Genomic DNA, 21696 nt, shown 5'->3' with positions numbered 1-21696 from the left:
GTCAACACAAGGTGGACCAGTTTGACCACTCTGGAGGTTGCCTTTGTGACCAGGCATTAAGTAGTGCATATTTCTATACCTGACGGGGCTGTAACAGCCCCGGCACTGACCCACACACCCCACGCCGCTATCCAAAACCCGAACACCCCATGCAAAACACACACTACCCAGGCTCGCCTCTCCCCGACAGTCCCACATAAATTTACAGACTTGACATTTAGTATGGAATATTTTTTCGCAAAATTCCAAGACTGGTCTGGAAGGGGTCTGCATAAATCGCGCGGGATAAATATTAATTGGGGTGTGTCGAGAGATGGTATAAAGTAATATTTTGACAGAAAATTTGCTTTCCATTAGTTTAAATGATGGTTCTCATAATGTAGTGAATTAGCTTAAAATGGCGGATTTAGGGAGACTGAATTTGATTTTTATGGGGGTTAAAATTTCTGAGTTTGAGCAACATTATTCTAATATTATCAAATTTATTGAGATTTGAGGTGATATTTACTGAACCTAAATACCATTAAGTGTACGTCAGAACTGAAATGCACTTGTAATCTACCAGTATTGAAAGACCAGTCTTGATGTTTTTCGAAAAAATATTCCATACTAAATGTTAAGTCTGTACTACTCAAACTAGGCTTGCTCGGCATGTTAGATACATGATCAGTGCATTTGTACCCATTTCTGTAGTGCCGATGAGTAATTATTTTCATCTTTATTCCTTACCCGATGAATTATATATTTCGAATGGCATAGTAGCATTTGGCCATCGATATTTTAGCGCTGCAGTAGCTTTTCTTTTGCTGAGCCGCATTCCGTTCAATTGCTGTCTCATTCCCTCCTCCATTTCAGCGCGCTGTTTTGAGTTAAGTTTCATATCTGATTGAAACGTCCCAGGAGATGTCTTTTCTTCTGGTGGTTCTTGTTTGCTGAATGGATCCTGAAACTATATTTGAGCAGGCGATAAGGAGGAAAATTAAAACAGAAAGTTAAGTTGAGAAATATGTCTCAACAGTTGCACTACCATTCATAGGAAAGTTAAGTTATATTTTGATTAGAAAACGTGTGTGCAACTTACATGGTATTAAATTCCTAAAACTCGACATATTTTCCTTCAATATTACAAGAGTTATAAAAAAAAAACGCATTCCAAATAAGTCGGAAGTGTAAATTTCTCTAAAGCACTTTCTTAGCTCACGAAATTCTGAAGAAAAAATAATCTCATTCAGTCGGGTTGTGCAATGAGCCCTGGGAGGGAAGCAAATAATGCATGATTTTAATTTGATTTTTTTTTTTTTTTGCTATCATTTATAATTTTGCATTTAAATGGACTCAGTCAAATTTCGTTGTGTTTATAGATCAAAAACGTTTTGAATGTCATCGCGTATGCGTTTACAACACACATTTAAGCATGTAACGTTTTGAATACATTTACGATATTTAAGTCACAAAGGGGGGAGGATTTTTTGGCAGGCCGAGAGGTGGGGTTCGCGAATAATTGGCAAGGGGCAATCAATTTTTACAGGTTAGTGCCGATATTCATAATAGGCCTAAATGAAATCGGTAATTTTCACACGCACTCTGTCGCGTCTCTCTTCGCTTTGTATTTAATATGATTCATTTATGAATACAAAATGTTTTAAAACTGATTTCAGCTAGCTTCAACTTTTCAGCTGTACTTCTTACCTTTCCCTTTGGAACCGGACTAGCTTTTGCCATGCTGAAGATCGCCAACACCATAGAGAATACTAACAAACGCATGTTTTATTACGTTTTTATTTTGTCTGCATCCGTTGATTTGAGGATATCACTTTAGAAGCTGCACAAAATAATCTTGGTATTGCTTATAATCACTATCACACGTCTGCACTAGTTACAAAATAGATCTGACTTTCCAATTCGCTCCTAATCAATCAGCTTGTTGGGAACAGATATACGGTACATTGGCGTATAAATTTTATGATAGAATAATTATACCTTGGTAAATTGGCACTAATGTTAACATGAACTAAATTTGGCATAAATCCAAGTTCAGGTTTGCAAGGATCCGCATACATCAGAATTTGAATTGTAAGCGCACAAAAAAAATTATATACCTTACACCGAAATAGTCTACAGAATATGAACTTTGTGCCAAGTTAAAATCAATGGTTTATTATGCTCTCACATTCCTATTCTATTCTAGTTTATTCTATTCAGTGTAATTCAATGTCAATAACAAAATCCCAATAATTTCAGTTGACAATGACTCATCTACTTGTATAAGTTAGCTCTGGAATAGTGCATGCTGGGATACTATGGTACATGGAAAAATCTATACATGTGAGATGCAGTTTTTGATCAGAATTTGTTAAGTATCCCATAACTCTTTGCATTTGTATTTCATTTTAATGGTCTACGTGTCTCCTGCAGTATGTGATGACTCAGTAAAAGGAATTTTTGCAGCTTTCTTTGCAGAAATGTTGCATTGTGATATTCTCAATTACTAGCATTATAAAGTATGGGCGGCAAAGCAAGGCCAAACGAGCAGCGATCACGCTACTGGCTCATGGATAGGGACTGCGCTGTAGCTACTTACAATGGATCATTGGTAATTATCAAGGGGTTTTTTCAGCAATTGCAGTCAGGGTCATCAATTATATAGCCTACACTGGTATAATGATCAGACTACAATTAGCTGGTGACAATTCTTAATTGTCCCGGAATACTCAACTTTATTGGTGTGTGTGTTCGGGGTTGTGTGCAGGGGGGGGTCAGTTGAACTACAGTCTGGGGTGTGTATGCACATACACATAAGCATATATGCCTTGGGGCCACTCACATACCATTCTGTGTGGGAGTTTCCATAACCTGACCACCTTTTCTGACTACCTTTTCTGACCACCTTTTCTGACCATTTTTTGACCATCTTATGATTGTTTAGTTAATGTTATTGGACTATGGCATTGGGATAAGGCCATTGTGGTCTATAGTGTAAGAATAAAATATCACAGGGCTCACTGTAAAAGCTGGTCAGAAAAGGTGGTCAGAAAAGGTAGTCAGAAAAGGTGGTCAGGTTATGGAAACACCCATTATGTGTTGGCATCCTCAAGCAGCCCGTCAGATTCCCAACCCTATTAAGACCTTCATTGAGTGATAAAATGAACCCGCTGACCTTGGAGCAAAATAGGAACCCTTTTCACTGATCAACTCAAAAAATACATCCATTTCACTGATACAATAAAGCTATGTATGTAAAATACCAGTTGGAACACGGCTTCCGACCCCGGGGGGGCACTCAACTTTGGAAGTGACGGTATGTGCCTGTCAATAGGCCCCTCTTTGAAGTCGACTATACCCGATGACCCCCTTTTTAAAAGCCATACCCGATGACCCCCTTTTTTAGTTGCGGCTACCCAATGACCCCCTTTTTTGGTTGCGGCTACCCAATGACCCCCTTTTTTCTAGAATAGCATCATCAAAATGCAACAAAAAAATGCAAAAATGTGCTCCATTTTTTCAAAATTTTCTACCCGATGACCCTTTTTTTAAAATCTTATACTCGATGACCCCCTTTTTCAAAATATTGTACCCAATGAATTTTGTTTGTACCCAATGACCAAAAATAACGCTTTGTACCCGATAGGCCCCTACTTCGCGACTCCGGTAGGCACATACCCGTCACTTCCAAAGTTGAGTGCCCCCCCCCAGGCTTCCGACAAAGCATGAAAATCGTTACCCTTAACACCGACTTGTAGGCCAAAGTGGCTAAAAAGGCTACCCTTTTTTGCAAAAAGCTTGAAATTGATACCCTTATCGCGGGCTGTGCCACATGCTGAAAACCCTACCCTTTTCGGCGTTTTTCTGCTCGAGGATGACTTCAAGTCTGAATTGAGTGGCCCCCGGGGCATATGCATGACACAAACGTAAACATACCAACAAAACAGATACAGACAACACACCCCAGCCCACACACCCCAGTACATGTACATAATATATTGCGAAATTGAGTTGATTTCTCAATTGTATACAATCACAATACAATATCTAAAAATAAGTTCAATAGAATTATGACTTGGCAAATCTGTATTCATTATGTTTTTGTACACTAACCTTTTGTGGTTCAAGGTTATTTCCTCATAGCCTATTATACATATTCTCTGAAATTTCAATTTCATTTTTTATATTCTAGTTTTGCCTTTCATGTTTCCAATAAAGCAAAATATTCCTCCTCACACACACATCACCCTATATTAATGCACCAAATGTGGACATCAAATTTGAACCTGTTTGCTATACAAGTGTGGACACATATTCCCATATAGTCAATAGCTATATACAAAAAAAAATAAAAACATGATAGAGCTTTTACAATCCAACCGTGGACACACACACGTTTGAGTTTCTTTCACATTTCCGTGGACGTGGTTAAGTTTTAGTTTCAAAGCGTGGACTATACCAGCAACTGCAGTCAGTAGCTATATTTATAGTATTCTTATCTGTTTTAAAATCTAGAAACATTACCTAGGAACTACATGATCTAGGAGATTTCTTATAATATTATGTGTGTCCTTGTTTGCCAGTGTTTACAAACACATACCCATATGCTTGTTTCTGTATAGCCTACAACCTCTTAGGCACACCTGGTCAAACTATAGCCTAGGTAGGACAAATATACCCAATTCACATCCCAAAGCCTGACTACCCCCCCCCCCTTTACACACACACACACACCCACCCCCATACACACAAACATGTCTCCTTATTATACGGCAAAGTATATTGCACCCACAAACTGAAAATGATGTCCTCTTATAAGAGTGGTACAACCTTGGGTATCCACATTAACCAGTTAACACCATGTTATGTGACATTGTATGGAGGTCCACGGTTGACGGTAAAAAAGCACATCACAACTTACCATTTTACAATGAAAAGATGATCTTGAGATTTTATCCTTTGATCCATTTGAAACCTCCTCCTAGTTATTGACTGGGAACTTGCTGTCCATCTTGACTGTGAATATATAAACAGTACACATTTCGTAAAATGTTGAGTAAAATGTTGCCTATAGGCAGTTTTCCTAATCCCCAAAATATTTCCCCCAGTGGCGTAGCCAGCACTTTTTCAGAGTGTGGCCAAAGGCTGGGGGGGCAAGCCAATTGTTAAGGGGGCAAGCCAACTTTTAAGGGGGGAAAACTTTGACGAAAATTGTCAAAAAATTACAACAAAAAAAAGGGCTACACATCTTACATAGCAGGGCAGCCATCATCCCACGGGGCAAGACTTCGCACAGATTGTAAATGCCAAAATTGTTGGGCTATTTAAATGCTGTTGAGGCCTATTATTCTTCATTTTGCGCGCTACAAAAAAGTTACACATAGTATAACTTTGTTTGACTGGCACAATTAAAAATATTTTTTCGATTGCTTCTTTTTTTTCTGAAGCGGAAACAAAACTTTTTTTAAAAAGTGCCATACTCTTACATTAATTGCTGATCAAAATTTAATTTTATCGTGAATGTTGGATCACCATGAAAACACTAATAAACAAAGTTCACCTTGAAATAATATTTTCTAAGCATATTTTCCATTATGCAACATAACAAAAATTACATGTTAACTTGCAGCCTCAAAATACATGTATGTATACTATACACTTTCTAATAGCTGAGTTTTTTTAAGGTTGGTCTTAACCCTAGAATTATGGAAACGTTTGGGCCTCATAACTGCTAAATTGTTGGTCTAAAGTTTATAAAAGTATACATATTTAGAATGACAAAGACTTGATAAATTCATCTGTGAGGTCAAATTGGGGCCAAAATGCTCATTTAGGCTCAAAATAACATAACATAATAGGCATTTATTGAGCGCCCCACAAAGAACGGAGCGCTTTACAAATTAATATATACATGTACATGAACCATAAAGTAATACAAACAATACAAAGCATAACATATGTCATGACAATTGGATAAGAGCATGATAAAAACTACTTGAACAGGTATGTTTTCAGATTTGCTTTGAAAAGCTGGAGTGTACCAGCTTCCCTGCTGTCATGAGGTAGGAGTACAAAATGCTTTGTTGTAGAATCATGGGGCTTGCATTTGTTAGCACAATTTCCTGGTGTGTGGGGGGGGGGGGAAGGGAGTTAGGGGAATTGATAATCGATTATCAATAATCGATAATCGATAAATCAAGTATCAATATTAACCGATTTTGATAACTTAAATGCAACGACATACTGGAAAATGAAATGACTAAAATAGCTAGGTTGGTTGTATATGGGGAAGGGGTAGAGGAGGATCAAATGATTATTGATTATTGATTAAGAATTGGTTATCGATTATCAAAAATCAATATCGAAAATCAATCATATATGCCAAAGAGAAATCGGTTAGGCCTATATACATGATATAGTATATGCCAAAATGAAATCGGTCAGAAATGGTGACCGCGTGTAGGCCTATTCGTAGGTACCCAGATAGCAAGACAACGTTGGCCCAACGTTGGCAATGGTCGGCATGGTCGCGGTCGGTAAGCCGACGCCAAGCCAACGTTGGACCAACATTGACATGCCAACCTTTAGTCATGGTTGGTATGGGAACGTCAGGCCAACGTTGGGTCAACGTTGTTATGCCAACCTTATATTATGGTCGGTATGCCAACGTCAAGCCAACGTAGCCAGCCAACCTTAAAATGACGGTCGGCATGCCAACGTTGGGCCAACGTTGTTGTGCCAACCTTAAATGATGGTCAGTATGCCAACGTCGAGCCAACGTAGCCAGCCAACCTTAAAATGACGGTCGGTATGCCAACGTTGGGCCAACGTTGTTGTGCCAACCTTAAATGATGGTCGGTATGCCAACGTCGAGCCAACATAGCAAGCCAACCTTAAAATGACGGTCGGTACGCCGAGGATGGGCCAACGTTGTTGTGCCAACCTTAAAATGATAGTCGGTATGCCAACGTTGCACCAACGTAGCCAGCCAGTCGTAAAATGACAGTTGTTACGTGGAGGTTGGGCCAATGTCGTCGCACAAACGGCTGGAATCCCAACATTGGACCAACGATGGTATAAGCTGTTGTTCAAGTCATGGAAATGGTCATGTTTATAATTATTTTCTTTTTATTACTAAGGCGTATTAAAGAGTGACATTAAATAAAGACTACAAAAGCCCACTAGATAAACTAATAATAATATCAAATAATAATAATAATAATAATAATAATAACAATAACAATAATTATAATAATAGGCCTAATGAATAATAATGATAATGATATTAAATAATAATGATGATGATAATAATGATAATGCTTATACCATACTAGGTATGTAATTATAATAAGAACAATATTGCTAGGAATTAAATCAACAGTAAGAATTATATTTTTATATTACTTTTTTTTCTTAAATCAACATTTATAGCAAATTAATGTCATCAATATTCACAGTAAATTTGATCAATATCCCTAAAAGATGCACTTTGGCAGGTTTAGTCATGAAAATATAGCTTATATTAACTTAAAACACTTGCTGAACTATGTAATCCCAGTTAGCTCAATTGGTAGAGCATCAGGCTTATAAACAGAAGGTCCCTGGTTCGAATCCCGGTAGGTACTAAGGTAAGTGACTTGTGTAAAATTAAGGTAGTTAATTTGTCTTCGTTGTAAAATAGAGAGCCAGGTAATTTAAGACTTAAAGTAAGCACAGTATACACAAGTAACTAATTGTATTCATTTTTTTTTTCTCATTGGGCTTGTTTGTCAATGTTGGCTCAACGTTGGCCAAATAACGTTGGCCCAACGTCGCAAATTACATATGTATTTAGGTTGGGTCAAAGTTGGGCCGACATTGGCCCAACGTTGCAGTGGTTGGCTGCCTGGCCAAATCCACGTTGGGCCAACGTCAAAAAACCAACGTTGGCCCAACGTAGTAAGGTCGGTTCGCTCACGTTGGACCAACGTTGGGCCAACGTAGTGTTGCTATCTGGGTAGGGAGGGGGAGATTGGCAATCAAATAATTATTAATAGATGATAATAGTTATTAGGCAATAAACCAAAAATCACTTGTCAAAGAATGGTCATAGAATGTAATATTTGGATTCCTATATATTTAATATACGAACCATACAGTAAGTAGTTTTGAAATATTATTTTCTTAGAAGTGCTGGAAAAGCGACTTTTTCGAAATATCATTGTTCTGAATTGCAAAATCTCTTCCTATAAAACACTATGGCCCACAAGAGCCTCATCCCAGTGACATTGTCCAATGACCTCAATTACGTAATCATAGTGCAAAATTTGACCTCAAGTTGCAGAATATGAGTTTTGTACCCAAATCTTCAAAGGTCATTCAATGAATGTACAAATGTATTGGGGTTTAAGAACTGTTCCCTGATAGATGAGCATGCTGTGGATCCTAGTGTAGCGAGTTTCATGGTCACTGTCAAACTTTATTAACTCAGTCAACATACTCATGGACATTCCTGATCTCCTATTATGAAAGTCATAAGAGTTTCAAATTTCACAAACGAATCAAAACAAAAAATATCTTTAAAAAAATGGTCATTTTGCAAGAAAAATCACAAAACTGCATTTTTCTCAAATTTCTTAAAATCGTTTTTCAAATTCCTATAATATGCTTAATAAGATTTTTTAAATAAATAAAACAAAAAATAAAATCGGAAACATCACACAAAATGTATATGTATGTAGGCATAATATATGCTGTCACCGTAGGAGTACAAAATGCTTTGTTGTAGAATCATGGGGCTTGCATTTGTTAGCACAATTTCCTTGTGTGTGGGGGGGGGGAAGGGAGTTAGGGGAATTGATAATCGATTATCAATAATCGATAATCGATAAATCAAGTATCAATATTAACCGATTTTGATAACTTAAATGCAACGACATACTGGAAAATGAAATGACTAAAATAGCTAGGTTGGTTGTATATGGGGAAGGGGTAGAGGAGGATCAAATGATTATTGATTATTGATTAAGAATTGGTTATCGATTATCAAAAATCAATATCGAAAATCAATAGGCAAAAAAACCCGTTAATATATGCCAAAGAGAAATCGGTTAGGCCTATATACATGATATAGTATATGCCAAAATGAAATCGGTCAGAAATGGTGACCGCGTGTAGGCCTATTCGTAGGTAGGGAGGGGAGATTGGCAATCAAATAATTATTAATAGATGATAATAGTTATTAGGCAATAAACCAAAAATCACTTGTCAAAGAATGGTCATAGAATGTAATATTTGGATTCCTATATATTTAATATACGAACCATACAGTAAGTAGTTTTGAAATATTATTTTCTTAGAAGTGCTGGAAAAGCGACTTTTTTTTTTATCATTGTTCTGAATTGCAAAATCTGACTTCCTATAAAACACTATGGCCCACAAGAGCCTCATCCCAGTGACATTGTCCAATGACCTCAATTACGTAATCATAGTGCAAAATTTGACCTCAAGTTGCAGAATATGAGTTTTGTACCCAAATCTTCAAAGGTCATTCAATGAATGTACAAATGTATTGGGGTTTAAGAACTGTTCCCTTGATAGATGAGCATGCTGTGGATCCTAGTGTAGCGAGTTTCATGGTCACTGTCAAACTTTATTAACTCAGTCAACATACTCATGGACATTCCTGATCTCCTATTATGAAAGTCATAAGAGTTTCAAATTTCACAAACGAATCAAAACAAAATATCTTTTAAAAAAAAATGGTCATTTTGCAAGAAAAATCACAAAACTGCATTTTTCTCAAATTTCTTAAAAATCGTTTTTCAAATTCCCTATAATATGCTTAATAAGATTTTTTTAAATAAATAAAACAAAAAAATAAAATCGGAAACATCACACAAAATGTATATGTATGTAGGCATAATATATGCTGTCACCGTAGGAGTACAAAATGCTTTGTTGTAGAATCATGGGGCTTGCATTTGTTAGCACAATTTCCTTGTGTGTGGGGGGGGGGAAGGGAGGTAGGGGAATTGATAATCGATTATCAATAATCGATAATCGATAAATCAAGTATCAATATTAACCGATTTTGATAACTTAAATGCAACGACATACTGGAAAATGAAATGACTAAAATAGCTAGGTTGGTTGTATATGGGGAAGGGGTAGAGGAGGATCAAATGATTATTGATTATTGATTAAGAATTGGTTATCGATTATCAAAAATCAATATCGAAAATCAATAGGCCAAAACCCGTTAATATATGCCAAAGAGAAATCGGTTTAGGCCTATATACATGATATAGTATATGCCAAAATGAAATCGGTCAGAAATGGTGACCGCGTGTAGGCCTATTCGAAGGTAGGGAGGGGGAGACTGGCAATCAAATAATTATTAATAGATGATAATAGTTATTAGGCAATAAACCAAAAATCACTTGTCAAAGAATGGTCATAGAATGTAATATTTGGATTCCTATATATTTAATATACGAACCATACAGTAAGTAGTTTTGAAATATTATTTTCTTAGAAGTGCTGGAAAAGCGACTTTTTCGAAATATCATTGTTCTGAATTGCAAAATCTGACTTCCTATAAAACACTATGGCCCACAAGAGCCTCATCCCAGTGACATTGTCCAATGACCTCAATTACGTAATCATAGTGCAAAATTTGACCTCAAGTTGCAGAATATGAGTTTTTGTACCCAAATCTTCAAAGGTCATTCAATGAATGTACAAATGTATTGGGGTTTAAGAACTGTTCCCCTGATAGATGAGCATGCTGTGGATCCTAGTGTAGCGAGTTTCATGGTCACTGTCAAACTTTATTAACTCAGTCAACATACTCATGGACATTCCTGATCTCCTATTATGAAAGTCATAAGAGTTTCAAATTTCACAAACGAATCAAAACAAAAATATCTTTTAAAAAAATGGTCATTTTGCAAGAAAAATCACAAAACTGCATTTTTCTCAAATTTCTTAAAAATCGTTTTTCAAATTCCCTATAATATGCTTAATAAGATTTTTTTAAATAAATAAAACAAAAAAATAAAATCGGAAACATCACACAAAATGTATATGTATGTAGGCATAATATATGCTGTCACGTTCCATATCCGGGTGGACATGATTCAAATGAATGATCGCCGGTGGTTAAATACCACTATAATTATGTATTACACGGGTTTCAAATGGAAAATGGCTAATTTCGGGTGGAATTTTCTCATATTCAGAACTCTCGCAGTTAAATGCCACTAATATCAGGTGAAACTATATGATTTAGATGCCAAATGATCAAAAACTCAACATACATTACAGGTCGATCTCGATAACTTTTCAGTCTTTGCGGACTTAGCATTTTTCCTATCTTCTGATACACTTCTGATCCCCGGTTCTGACGATACATGAAACCGTGATAAAGCCCTCAGTCGCCGCAACAGCTTGTAAAGATATATCTATAGGAGGCCTTAAGATCCCTCCGTTTTGGAACTGTAACCATGGTAGGTCTAACTCTTATTTCAAATCCTAACCCCAAAACATATTTCTAACTCTAATAGAAAATCCTAACCCTAATACGCATACCCTATTTTGTAACCCCAACTCAAAATTCTAAATTATACACCTAAAGACCTCTCAAAACGTATGGGTAGCCATCATGTCAATTAACGCGTGCTCTACAGAGTCTAACTATTTATAAATGAAATTCTATCGAGAACGCCCATTTGAGTAATTTCTAATCCCACCGATCCCACTGAAAAAAAATATGAATCCATAAATTAAAACAATTTATATGCCTACAAACAATAGGGGAAACTTGTCCACGAAAGGTTTCATGGTCCGTCATTTCACAAATTTTCGGCTTTTCAAACTAAAATTTTACACACTAATAGTGCCAAAATGGTCCACCAACTTGCTTCGATTAGGTCTTCATTTTGCAAAGGTTTCTTACTTCTCAGGGCGCACATCCCCCCTCAGACACCCCCTGCGTCGCCGGCGCAAGACCTAATAATTTTATTTATTTCCTTATTGAACATATTTCATACTCGCGTATACCACTATGCGTAAAGCTGAAAACCCAATGCACGACATAGGTCATTTAGATAATACTATGCCTCAGTGGGCCGTTCAATAATTCAATTCAACAATGTCATTTGTACACGGAAGGTGAGTTAGGTCACGGTATGCACTATGATAAAAGAGAATCACTACTATCTCTTTATTTAGCTGACGAGTGCATACCGTGGGTTTCAGACTATCTTACACTTTTAGAATATATTTTCTTCAAAAAGGCCCTGAATACCGTTCTTCTATAGCCAATAAGACAATGTTCATGTCCTAAAAGCAGTGGGTTAGTTTAAACACGTTTATTAACTTCGCAATAGCTTTTATACCCAAAAATACTTCGTAATGTTACTTGAGCCTATTAGCTCAGTTGATAAGTCGTCTGTCTTGTTATTAAAAAGTCCGAGTTCGATTCCTAACGATTTAACAGAAAATTGATTTTTTTTTTTTTTTTTTACTTTCTTATTAAAATTACCAATTTCTCACTTTACTGAATTTCTGTTGAAATGAAAATATGCAGGATTTGTATTTTCATAAATAACATCACAAATAAAAGCAGAGTATCAACTGAGCTAACATACTGTACTTGTTCATCAATCATTGTATGTAGTCTAAAATAATGTTAACAAGCTGATTTACTCCGTTGCTTCATTTGTGGTAGACTGCGTTAAATTGGAAAAACAAGTGTACACTGTACATGGGTTCGATTCCTTTATTTGTTTTTTGGTCACGAGATGTTGTGATAACTTTTATTTTCTTCTAGAGCTTTAATGTAAGATTTTAATTGGGTGAAACAATAATTTGCCATATTAAAACCTAAGTTTTTCACAGTTAAGGTGACGAATAGTGAACTTGGACAGGGCCAAAATATCGCTTTACGACCTTTGATAAAGTGGAGGTTTCTTTGGTGTCAAGCTTAAACCCTTTTCTAACACCCCAACCCTCCCCCTTCCCCACCAATCAATGTTGGGTGCCACCAGGCGCGCGTGACCAAAAAAGTAGGACTCAACATTGATCGGGGGAGGGGGGACTCAATATTGATCGGGGGCGGGGGGGGCTTATCTTGGCACTCACATAAAATTATTTGATTTTCCACCACATTATATAAGGGTACGGCCACTTCATGTATTCTACAGTGCGTTATGTGCATAGTCTATAAGTTGCTTAAAATGACGCTGTATTTCCAAAGAGTAGTGATTTAGTCGTCAGAAGTACAAGACATTTGTTTGAAATGATTTGTTTGAACATATTTACAGCACTAATCCCAAACCTTAACTATAATACGTATACCCTATTTTGTAACCCCAAATCAAATTCTAAATTATACACCGTCAGACTTCTCCTAACGTACCCCTTTCATCGGCTGCCGAATTTGGCACCTTACATGGTCCGGAGACTAAGTCCAGACCCCAGGCTGCTTGGGTAGCAATGTTAACGCTTGCACTACGGAGTCTAAGTTTTAAAGACTGAAATTCTATCGTGATCGACCAGTAATGGAAGGAGTACAAAATGCTTTGTTGTAGAATCATGGGGCTTGCATTTGTTAGCACAATTTCCTTGTGTGTGGGGGAAGGAGTTAGGGAATTGATAATCGATTATCAATAATCGATAATCGATAAATCAAGTATCAATATTAACCGATTTTGATAACTTAAATGCAACGACATACTGGAAAATGAAATGACTAAAATAGCTAGGTTGGTTGTATATGGGGAAGGGGTAGAGGAGGATCAAATGATTATTGATTATTGATTAAGAATTGGTTATCGATTATCAAAAATCAATATCGAAAATCAATAGGCCAAAAACCCGTTAATATATGCCAAAGAGAAATCGGTTAGGCCTATATACATGATATAGTATATGCCAAAATGAAATCGGTCAGAAATGGTGACCGCGTGTAGGCCTATTCGTAGGTAGGGAGGGGAGATTGGCAATCAAATAATTATTAATAGATGATAATAGTTATTAGGCAATAAACCAAAAATCACTTGTCAAAGAATGGTCATAGAATGTAATATTTGGATTCCTATATATTTAATATACGAACCATACAGTAAGTAGTTTTGAAATATTATTTTCTTAGAAGTGCTGGAAAAGCGACTTTTTCGAAATATCATTGTTCTGAATTGCAAAATCTGACTTCCTATAAAACACTATGGCCCACAAGAGCCTCATCCCAGTGACATTGTCCAATGACCTCAATTACGTAATCATAGTGCAAAATTTGACCTCAAGTTGCAGAATATGAGTTTTTGTACCCAAATCTTCAAAGGTCATTCAATGAATGTACAAATGTATTGGGGTTTAAGAACTGTTCCCCTGATAGATGAGCATGCTGTGGATCCTAGTGTAGCGAGTTTCATGGTCACTGTCAAACTTTATTAACTCAGTCAACATACTCATGGACATTCCTGATCTCCTATTATGAAAGTCATAAGAGTTTCAAATTTCACAAACGAATCAAAACAAAAATATCTTTTAAAAAAATGGTCATTTTGCAAGAAAAATCACAAAACTGCATTTTTCTCAAATTTCTTAAAAATCGTTTTTCAAATTCCCTATAATATGCTTAATAAGATTTTTTTAAATAAATAAAACAAAAAAATAAAATCGGAAACATCACACAAAATGTATATGTATGTAGGCATAATATATGCTGTCACCATTACAGGTCGATCTCGATAACTTTTCAGTCTTTGCGGACTTAGCATTTTTCCTATCTTCTGATACACTTCTGATCCCCGGTTCTGACGATACATGAAACCGTGATAAAGCCCTCAGTCGCCGCAACAGCTTGTAAAGATATATCTATAGGAGGCCTTAAGATCCCTCCGTTTTGGAACTGTAACCATGGTAGGTCTAACTCTTATTTCAAATCCTAACCCCAAAACATATTTCTAACTCTAATAGAAAATCCTAACCCTAATACGCATACCCTATTTTGTAACCCCAACTCAAAATTCTAAATTATACACCTAAAGACCTCTCAAAACGTATGGGTAGCCATCATGTCAATTAACGCGTGCTCTACAGAGTCTAACTATTTATAAATGAAATTCTATCGAGAACGCCCATTTAAGTAATTTCTAATCCCACCGATCCCACTGAAAAAAAAATATGAATCCATAAATTAAAACAATTTATATGCCTACAAACAATAGGGGAAACTTGTCCACGAAAGGTTTCATGGTCCGTCATTTCACAAATTTTCGGCTTTTCAAACTAAAATTTTACACACTAATAGTGCCAAAATGGTCCACCAACTTGCTTCGATTAGGTCTTCATTTTGCAAAGGTTTCTTACTTCTCAGGGGGCACATCCCCCCTCAGACACCCCCTGCGTCGCCGGCGCAAGACCTAATAATTTTATTTATTTCCTTATTGAACATATTTCATACTCGCGTATACCACTATGCGTAAAGCTGAAAACCCAATGCACGACATAGGTCATTTAGATAATACTATGCCTCAGTGGGCCGTTCAATAATTCAATTCAACAATGTCATTTGTACACGGAAGGTGAGTTAGGTCACGGTATGCACTATGATAAAAGAGAATCACTACTATCTCTTTATTTAGTTGACGAGTGCATACCGTGGGTTTCAGACTATCTTACACTTTTAGAATATATTTTCTTCAAAAAGGCCCTGAATACCGTTCTTCTATAGCCAATAAGACAATTTTCATGTCCTAAAAGCAGTGGGTTAGTTAAACACGTTTATTAACTTCGCAATAGCTTTTATACCCAAAAAATACTTCGTAATGTTACTTGAGCCTATTAGCTCAGTTGATAAGTCGTCTGTCTTGTTATTAAAAAGTCCGAGTTCGATTCCTAACGATTTAACAGAAAATTGATTTTTTTTTTTTTTTTTTTACTTTCTTATTAAAATTACCAATTTCTCACTTTACTGAATTTCTGTTGAAATGAAAATATGCAGGATTTGTATTTTCATAAATAACATCACAAATAAAAGCAGAGTATCAACTGAGCTAACATACTGTACTTGTTCATCAATCATTGTATGTAGTCTAAAATAATGTTAACAAGCTGATTTACTCCGTTGCTTCATTTGTGGTAGACTGCGTTAAATTGGAAAAACAAGTGTACACTGTACATGGGTTCGATTCCTTTATTTGTTTTTTGGTCACGAGATGTTGTGATAACTTTTATTTTCTTCTAGAGCTTTAATGTAAGATTTTAATAGGGGGAAACAATAATTTGCAATATTAAAACCTAAGTTTTTCACAGTTAAGGTGACGAATAGTGAACTTGGACAGGGCCAAAATATCGCTTTACGACCTTTGATAAAGTGGAGGTTTCTTTGGTGTCAAGCTTAAACCCTTTTCTAACACCCCAACCCTCCCCCTTCCCCACCAATCAATGTTGGGTGCCACCAGGCGCGTGACCGAAAGAGTAGGACTCGCCGTTGGGCGGGGGGGGGGGGGGTCTCACCCTTGGTCGGGGGGAGGGGGGGGGCTTATCTTGGCACTCACATAAAATTATTTGATTTTCCACCACATTATATAAGGGTACGGCCACTTCATGTATTCTACAGTGCGTTATGTGCATAGTCTATAAGTTGCTTAAAATGACGCTGTATTTCCAAAGAGTAGTGATTTAGTCGTCAGAAGTACAAGACATTTGTTTGAAATGATTTGTTTGAACATATTTACAGCACTAATCCCAAACCTTAACTATAATACGTATACCCTATTTTGTAACCCCAAATCAAATTCTAAATTATACACCGTCAGACTTCTCCTAACGTACCCCTTTCATCGGCTGCCGAATTTGGCACCTTACATGGTCCGGAGACTAAGTCCAGACCCCAGGCTGCTTGGGTAGCAATGTTAACGCTTGCACTACGGAGTCTAAGTTTTAAAGACTGAAATTCTATCGTGATCGACCAGTAATGGAAGGAGTACAAAATGCTTTGTTGTAGAATCATGGGGCTTGCATTTGTTAGCACAATTTCCTTGTGTGTGGGGGGGGGGAAGGGAGTTAGGGGAATTGATAATCGATTATCAATAATCGATAATCGATAAATCAAGTATCAATATTAACCGATTTTGATAACTTAAATGCAACGACATACTGGAAAATGAAATGACTAAAATAGCTAGGTTGGTTGTATATGGGGAAGGGGTAGAGGAGGATCAAATGATTATTGATTATTGATTAAGAATTGGTTATCGATTATCAAAAATCAATATCGAAAATCAATAGGCCAAAAAAACCCGTTAATATATGCCAAAGAGAAATCGGTTAGGCCTATATACATGATATAGTATATGCCAAAATGAAATCGGTCAGAAATGGTGACCGCGTGTAGGCCTATTCGTAGGTAGGGAGGGGAGATTGGCAATCAAATAATTATTAATAGATGATAATAGTTATTAGGCAATAAACCAAAAATCACTTGTCAAAGAATGGTCATAGAATGTAATATTTGGATTCCTATATATTTAATATACGAACCATACAGTAAGTAGTTTTGAAATATTATTTTCTTAGAAGTGCTGGAAAAGCGACTTTTTCGAAATATCATTGTTCTGAATTGCAAAATCTGACTTCCTATAAAACACTATGGCCCACAAGAGCCTCATCCCAGTGACATTGTCCAATGACCTCAATTACGTAATCATAGTGCAAAATTTGACCTCAAGTTGCAGAATATGAGTTTTGTACCCAAATCTTCAAAGGTCATTCAATGAATGTACAAATGTATTGGGGTTTAAGAACTGTTCCCCTGATAGATGAGCATGCTGTGGATCCTAGTGTAGCGAGTTTCATGGTCACTGTCAAACTTTATTAACTCAGTCAACATACTCATGGACATTCCTGATCTCCTATTATGAAAGTCATAAGAGTTTCAAATTTCACAAACGAATCAAAACAAAAATATCTTTTAAAAAAATGGTCATTTTGCAAGAAAAATCACAAAACTGCATTTTTCTCAAATTTCTTAAAAATCGTTTTTCAAATTCCCTATAATATGCTTAATAAGATTTTTTTTAAATAAATAAAACAAAAAAATAAAATCGGAAACATCACACAAAATGTATATGTATGTAGGCATAATATATGCTGTCACCATTACAGGTCGATCTCGATAACTTTTCAGTCTTTGCGGACTTAGCATTTTTTTCCTATCTTCTGATACACTTCTGATCCCCGGTTCTGACGATACATGAAACCGTGATAAAGCCCTCAGTCGCCGCAACAGCTTGTAAAGATATATCTATAGGAGGCCTTAAGATCCCTCCGTTTTGGAACTGTAACCATGGTAGGTCTAACTCTTATTTCAAATCCTAACCCCAAAACATATTTCTAACTCTAATAGAAAATCCTAACCCTAATACGCATACCCTATTTTGTAACCCCAACTCAAAATTCTAAATTATACACCTAAAGACCTCTCAAAACGTATGGGTAGCCATCATGTGTTAACGCGTGCTCTACAGAGTCTAACTATTTATAAATGAAATTCTATCGAGAACGCCCATTTAAGTAATTTCTAATCCCACCGAATCCCAAAAAAAAAAATATGAATCCATAAATTAAAACAATTTATATGCCTACAAACAATAGGGGAAACTTGTCCACGAAAGGTTTCATGGTCCGTCATTTCACAAATTTTCGGCTTTTCAAACTAAAATTTTACACACTAATAGTGCCAAAATGGTCCACCAACTTGCTTCGATTAGGTCTTCATTTTGCAAAAGTTTCTTACTTCTCAGGGGGCACCCCACCCCCCCCTCAGACACCCCCCTGCGTCGCCGGCGCAAGACCTAATAATTTTATTTATTTCCTTATTGAACATATTTCATACTCGCGTATACCACTATGCGTAAAGCTGAAAACCCAATGCACGACATAGGTCATTTAGATAATACTATGCCTCAGTGGGCCGTTCAATAATTCAATTCAACAATGTCATTTGTACACGGAAGGTGAGTTAGGTCACGGTATGCACTATGATAAAAGAGAATCACTACTATCTCTTTATTTAGTTGACGAGTGCATACCGTGGGTTTCAGACTATCTTACACTTTTAGAATATATTTTCTTCAAAAAGGCCCTGAATACCGTTCTTCTATAGCCAATAAGACAATTTTCATGTCCTAAAAGCAGTGGGTTAGTTTAAACACGTTTATTAACTTCGCAATAGCTTTTATAACCAAAAATACTTCGTAATGTTACTTGAGCCTATTAGCTCAGTTGATAAGTCGTCTGTCTTGTTATTAAAAAGTCCGAGTTCGATTCCTAACGATTTAACAGAAAATTGATTTTTTTTTTTTTTTTTTTACTTTCTTATTAAAATTACCAATTTCTCACTTTACTGAATTTCTGTTGAAATGAAAATATGCAGGATTTGTATTTTCATAAATAACATCACAAATAAAAGCAGAGTATCAACTGAGCTAACATACTGTACTTGTTCATCAATCATTGTATGTAGTCTAAAATAATGTTAACAAGCTGATTTACTCCGTTGCTTCATTTGTGGTAGACTGCGTTAAATTGGAAAAACAAGTGTACACTGTACATGGGTTCGATTCCTTTATTTGTTTTTTGGTCACGAGATGTTGTGATAACTTTTATTTTCTTCTAGAGCTTTAATGTAAGATTTTAATTGGGGGAAACAATAATTTGCCATATTAAAACCTAAGTTTTTCACAGTTAAGGTGACGAATAGTGAACTTGGACAGGGCCAAAATATCGCTTTACGACCTTTGATAAAGTGGAGGTTTCTTTGGTGTCAAGCTTAAACCCTTTTCTAACACCCCAACCCTCCCCCTTCCCCACCAATCAATGTTGGGTGCCACCAGGCGCGCGTGACCAAAAAAGTAGGACTCAACATTGATCGGGGGAGGGGGGACTCAATATTGATCGGGGGAGGGGGGGGCTTATCTTGGCACTCACATAAAATTATTTGATTTTCCACCACATTATATAAGGGTACGGCCACTTCATGTATTCTACAGTGCGTTATGTGCATAGTCTATAAGTTGCTTAAAATGACGCTGTATTTCCAAAGAGTAGTGATTTAGTCGTCAGAAGTACAAGACATTTGTTTGAAATGATTTGTTTGAACATATTTACAGCACTAATCCCAAACCTTAACTATAATACGTATACCCTATTTTGTAACCCCAAATCAAATTCTAAATTATACACCGTCAGACTTCTCCTAACGTACCCCTTTCATCGGCTGCCGAATTTGGCACCTTACATGGTCCGGAGACTAAGTCCAGACCCCAGGCTGCTTGGGTAGCAATGTTAACGCTTGCACTACGGAGTCTAAGTTTTAAAGACTGAAATTCTATCGTGATCGACCAGTAATGGAAGGAGTACAAAATGCTTTGTTGTAGAATCATGGGGCTTGCATTTGTTAGCACAATTTCCTTGTGTGTGGGGGAGGGAGTTAGGGGAATTGATAATCGATTATCAATAATCGATAATCGATAAATCAAGTATCAATATTAACCGATTTTGATAACTTAAATGCAACGACATACTGGAAAATGAAATGACTAAAATAGCTAGGTTGGTTGTATATGGGGAAGGGGTAGAGGAGGATCAAATGATTATTGATTATTGATTAAGAATTGGTTATCGATTATCAAAAATCAATATCGAAAATCAATAGGCCAAAAACCCGTTAATATATGCCAAAGAGAAATCGGTTAGGCCTATATACATGATATAGTATATGCCAAAATGAAATCGGTCAGAAATGGTGACCGCGTGTAGGCCTATTCGTAGGTAGGGAGGGGAGATTGGCAATCAAATAATTATTAATAGATGATAATAGTTATTAGGCAATAAACCAAAAATCACTTGTCAAAGAATGGTCATAGAATGTAATATTTGGATTCCTATATATTTAATATACGAACCATACAGTAAGTAGTTTTGAAATATTATTTTCTTAGAAGTGCTGGAAAAGCGACTTTTTCGAAATATCATTGTTCTGAATTGCAAAATCTGACTTCCTATAAAACACTATGGCCCACAAGAGCCTCATCCCAGTGACATTGTCCAATGACCTCAATTACGTAATCATAGTGCAAAATTTGACCTCAAGTTGCAGAATATGAGTTTTTGTACCCAAATCTTCAAAGGTCATTCAATGAATGTACAAATGTATTGGGGTTTAAGAACTGTTCCCCTGATAGATGAGCATGCTGTGGATCCTAGTGTAGCGAGTTTCATGGTCACTGTCAAACTTTATTAACTCAGTCAACATACTCATGGACATTCCTGATCTCCTATTATGAAAGTCATAAGAGTTTCAAATTTCACAAACGAATCAAAACAAAAATATCTTTAAAAAAATGGTCGTTTTTGCAAGAAAAATCACAAAACTGCATTTTTCTCAAATTTCTTAAAAATCGTTTTTCAAATTCCCTATAATATGCTTAATAAGATTTTTTTAAATAAATAAAACAAAAAAATAAAATCGGAAACATCACACAAAATGTATATGTATGTAGGCATAATATATGCTGTCACCATTACAGGTCGATCTCGATAACTTTTCAGTCTTTGCGGACTTAGCATTTTTCCTATCTTCTGATACACTTCTGATCCCCGGTTCTGACGATACATGAAACCGTGATAAAGCCCTCAGTCGCCGCAACAGCTTGTAAAGAT

General features: G+C 36.3%; 1 protein-coding gene across 2 annotated transcripts in view; it reads right to left on the bottom strand.

Moving 5' to 3' along the window:
- The window catches only part of LOC140146076 (blastula protease 10-like), a 70367-nt gene that overhangs the window by 6816 nt on the left and 41855 nt on the right, over positions 1-21696 (bottom strand). Inside the window, exons 2-3 of one of the 2 annotated variants that reach the window (XM_072167827.1) lie at positions 4904-4998; positions 730-949 (exon numbers count right to left, since the gene is read on the bottom strand). In XM_072167827.1, the coding sequence (XP_072023928.1) occupies positions 730-949; positions 4904-4906 (223 nt within the window). In that variant the 5' untranslated portion in view covers positions 4907-4998. Of the gene's footprint in view, positions 1-729; positions 950-1689; positions 1998-4903; positions 4999-21696 lie in introns of those variants that run through there. The other variant, XM_072167825.1, reaches the window with a different exon arrangement.

This window comes from Amphiura filiformis, chromosome 2 (genome assembly GCF_039555335.1).
Source record: "Amphiura filiformis chromosome 2, Afil_fr2py, whole genome shotgun sequence".
NCBI classification, from domain to species: Eukaryota; Metazoa; Echinodermata; class Ophiuroidea; order Amphilepidida; family Amphiuridae; genus Amphiura; species Amphiura filiformis.
This window is presented reverse-complemented; position numbering and strand designations above follow the sequence as displayed.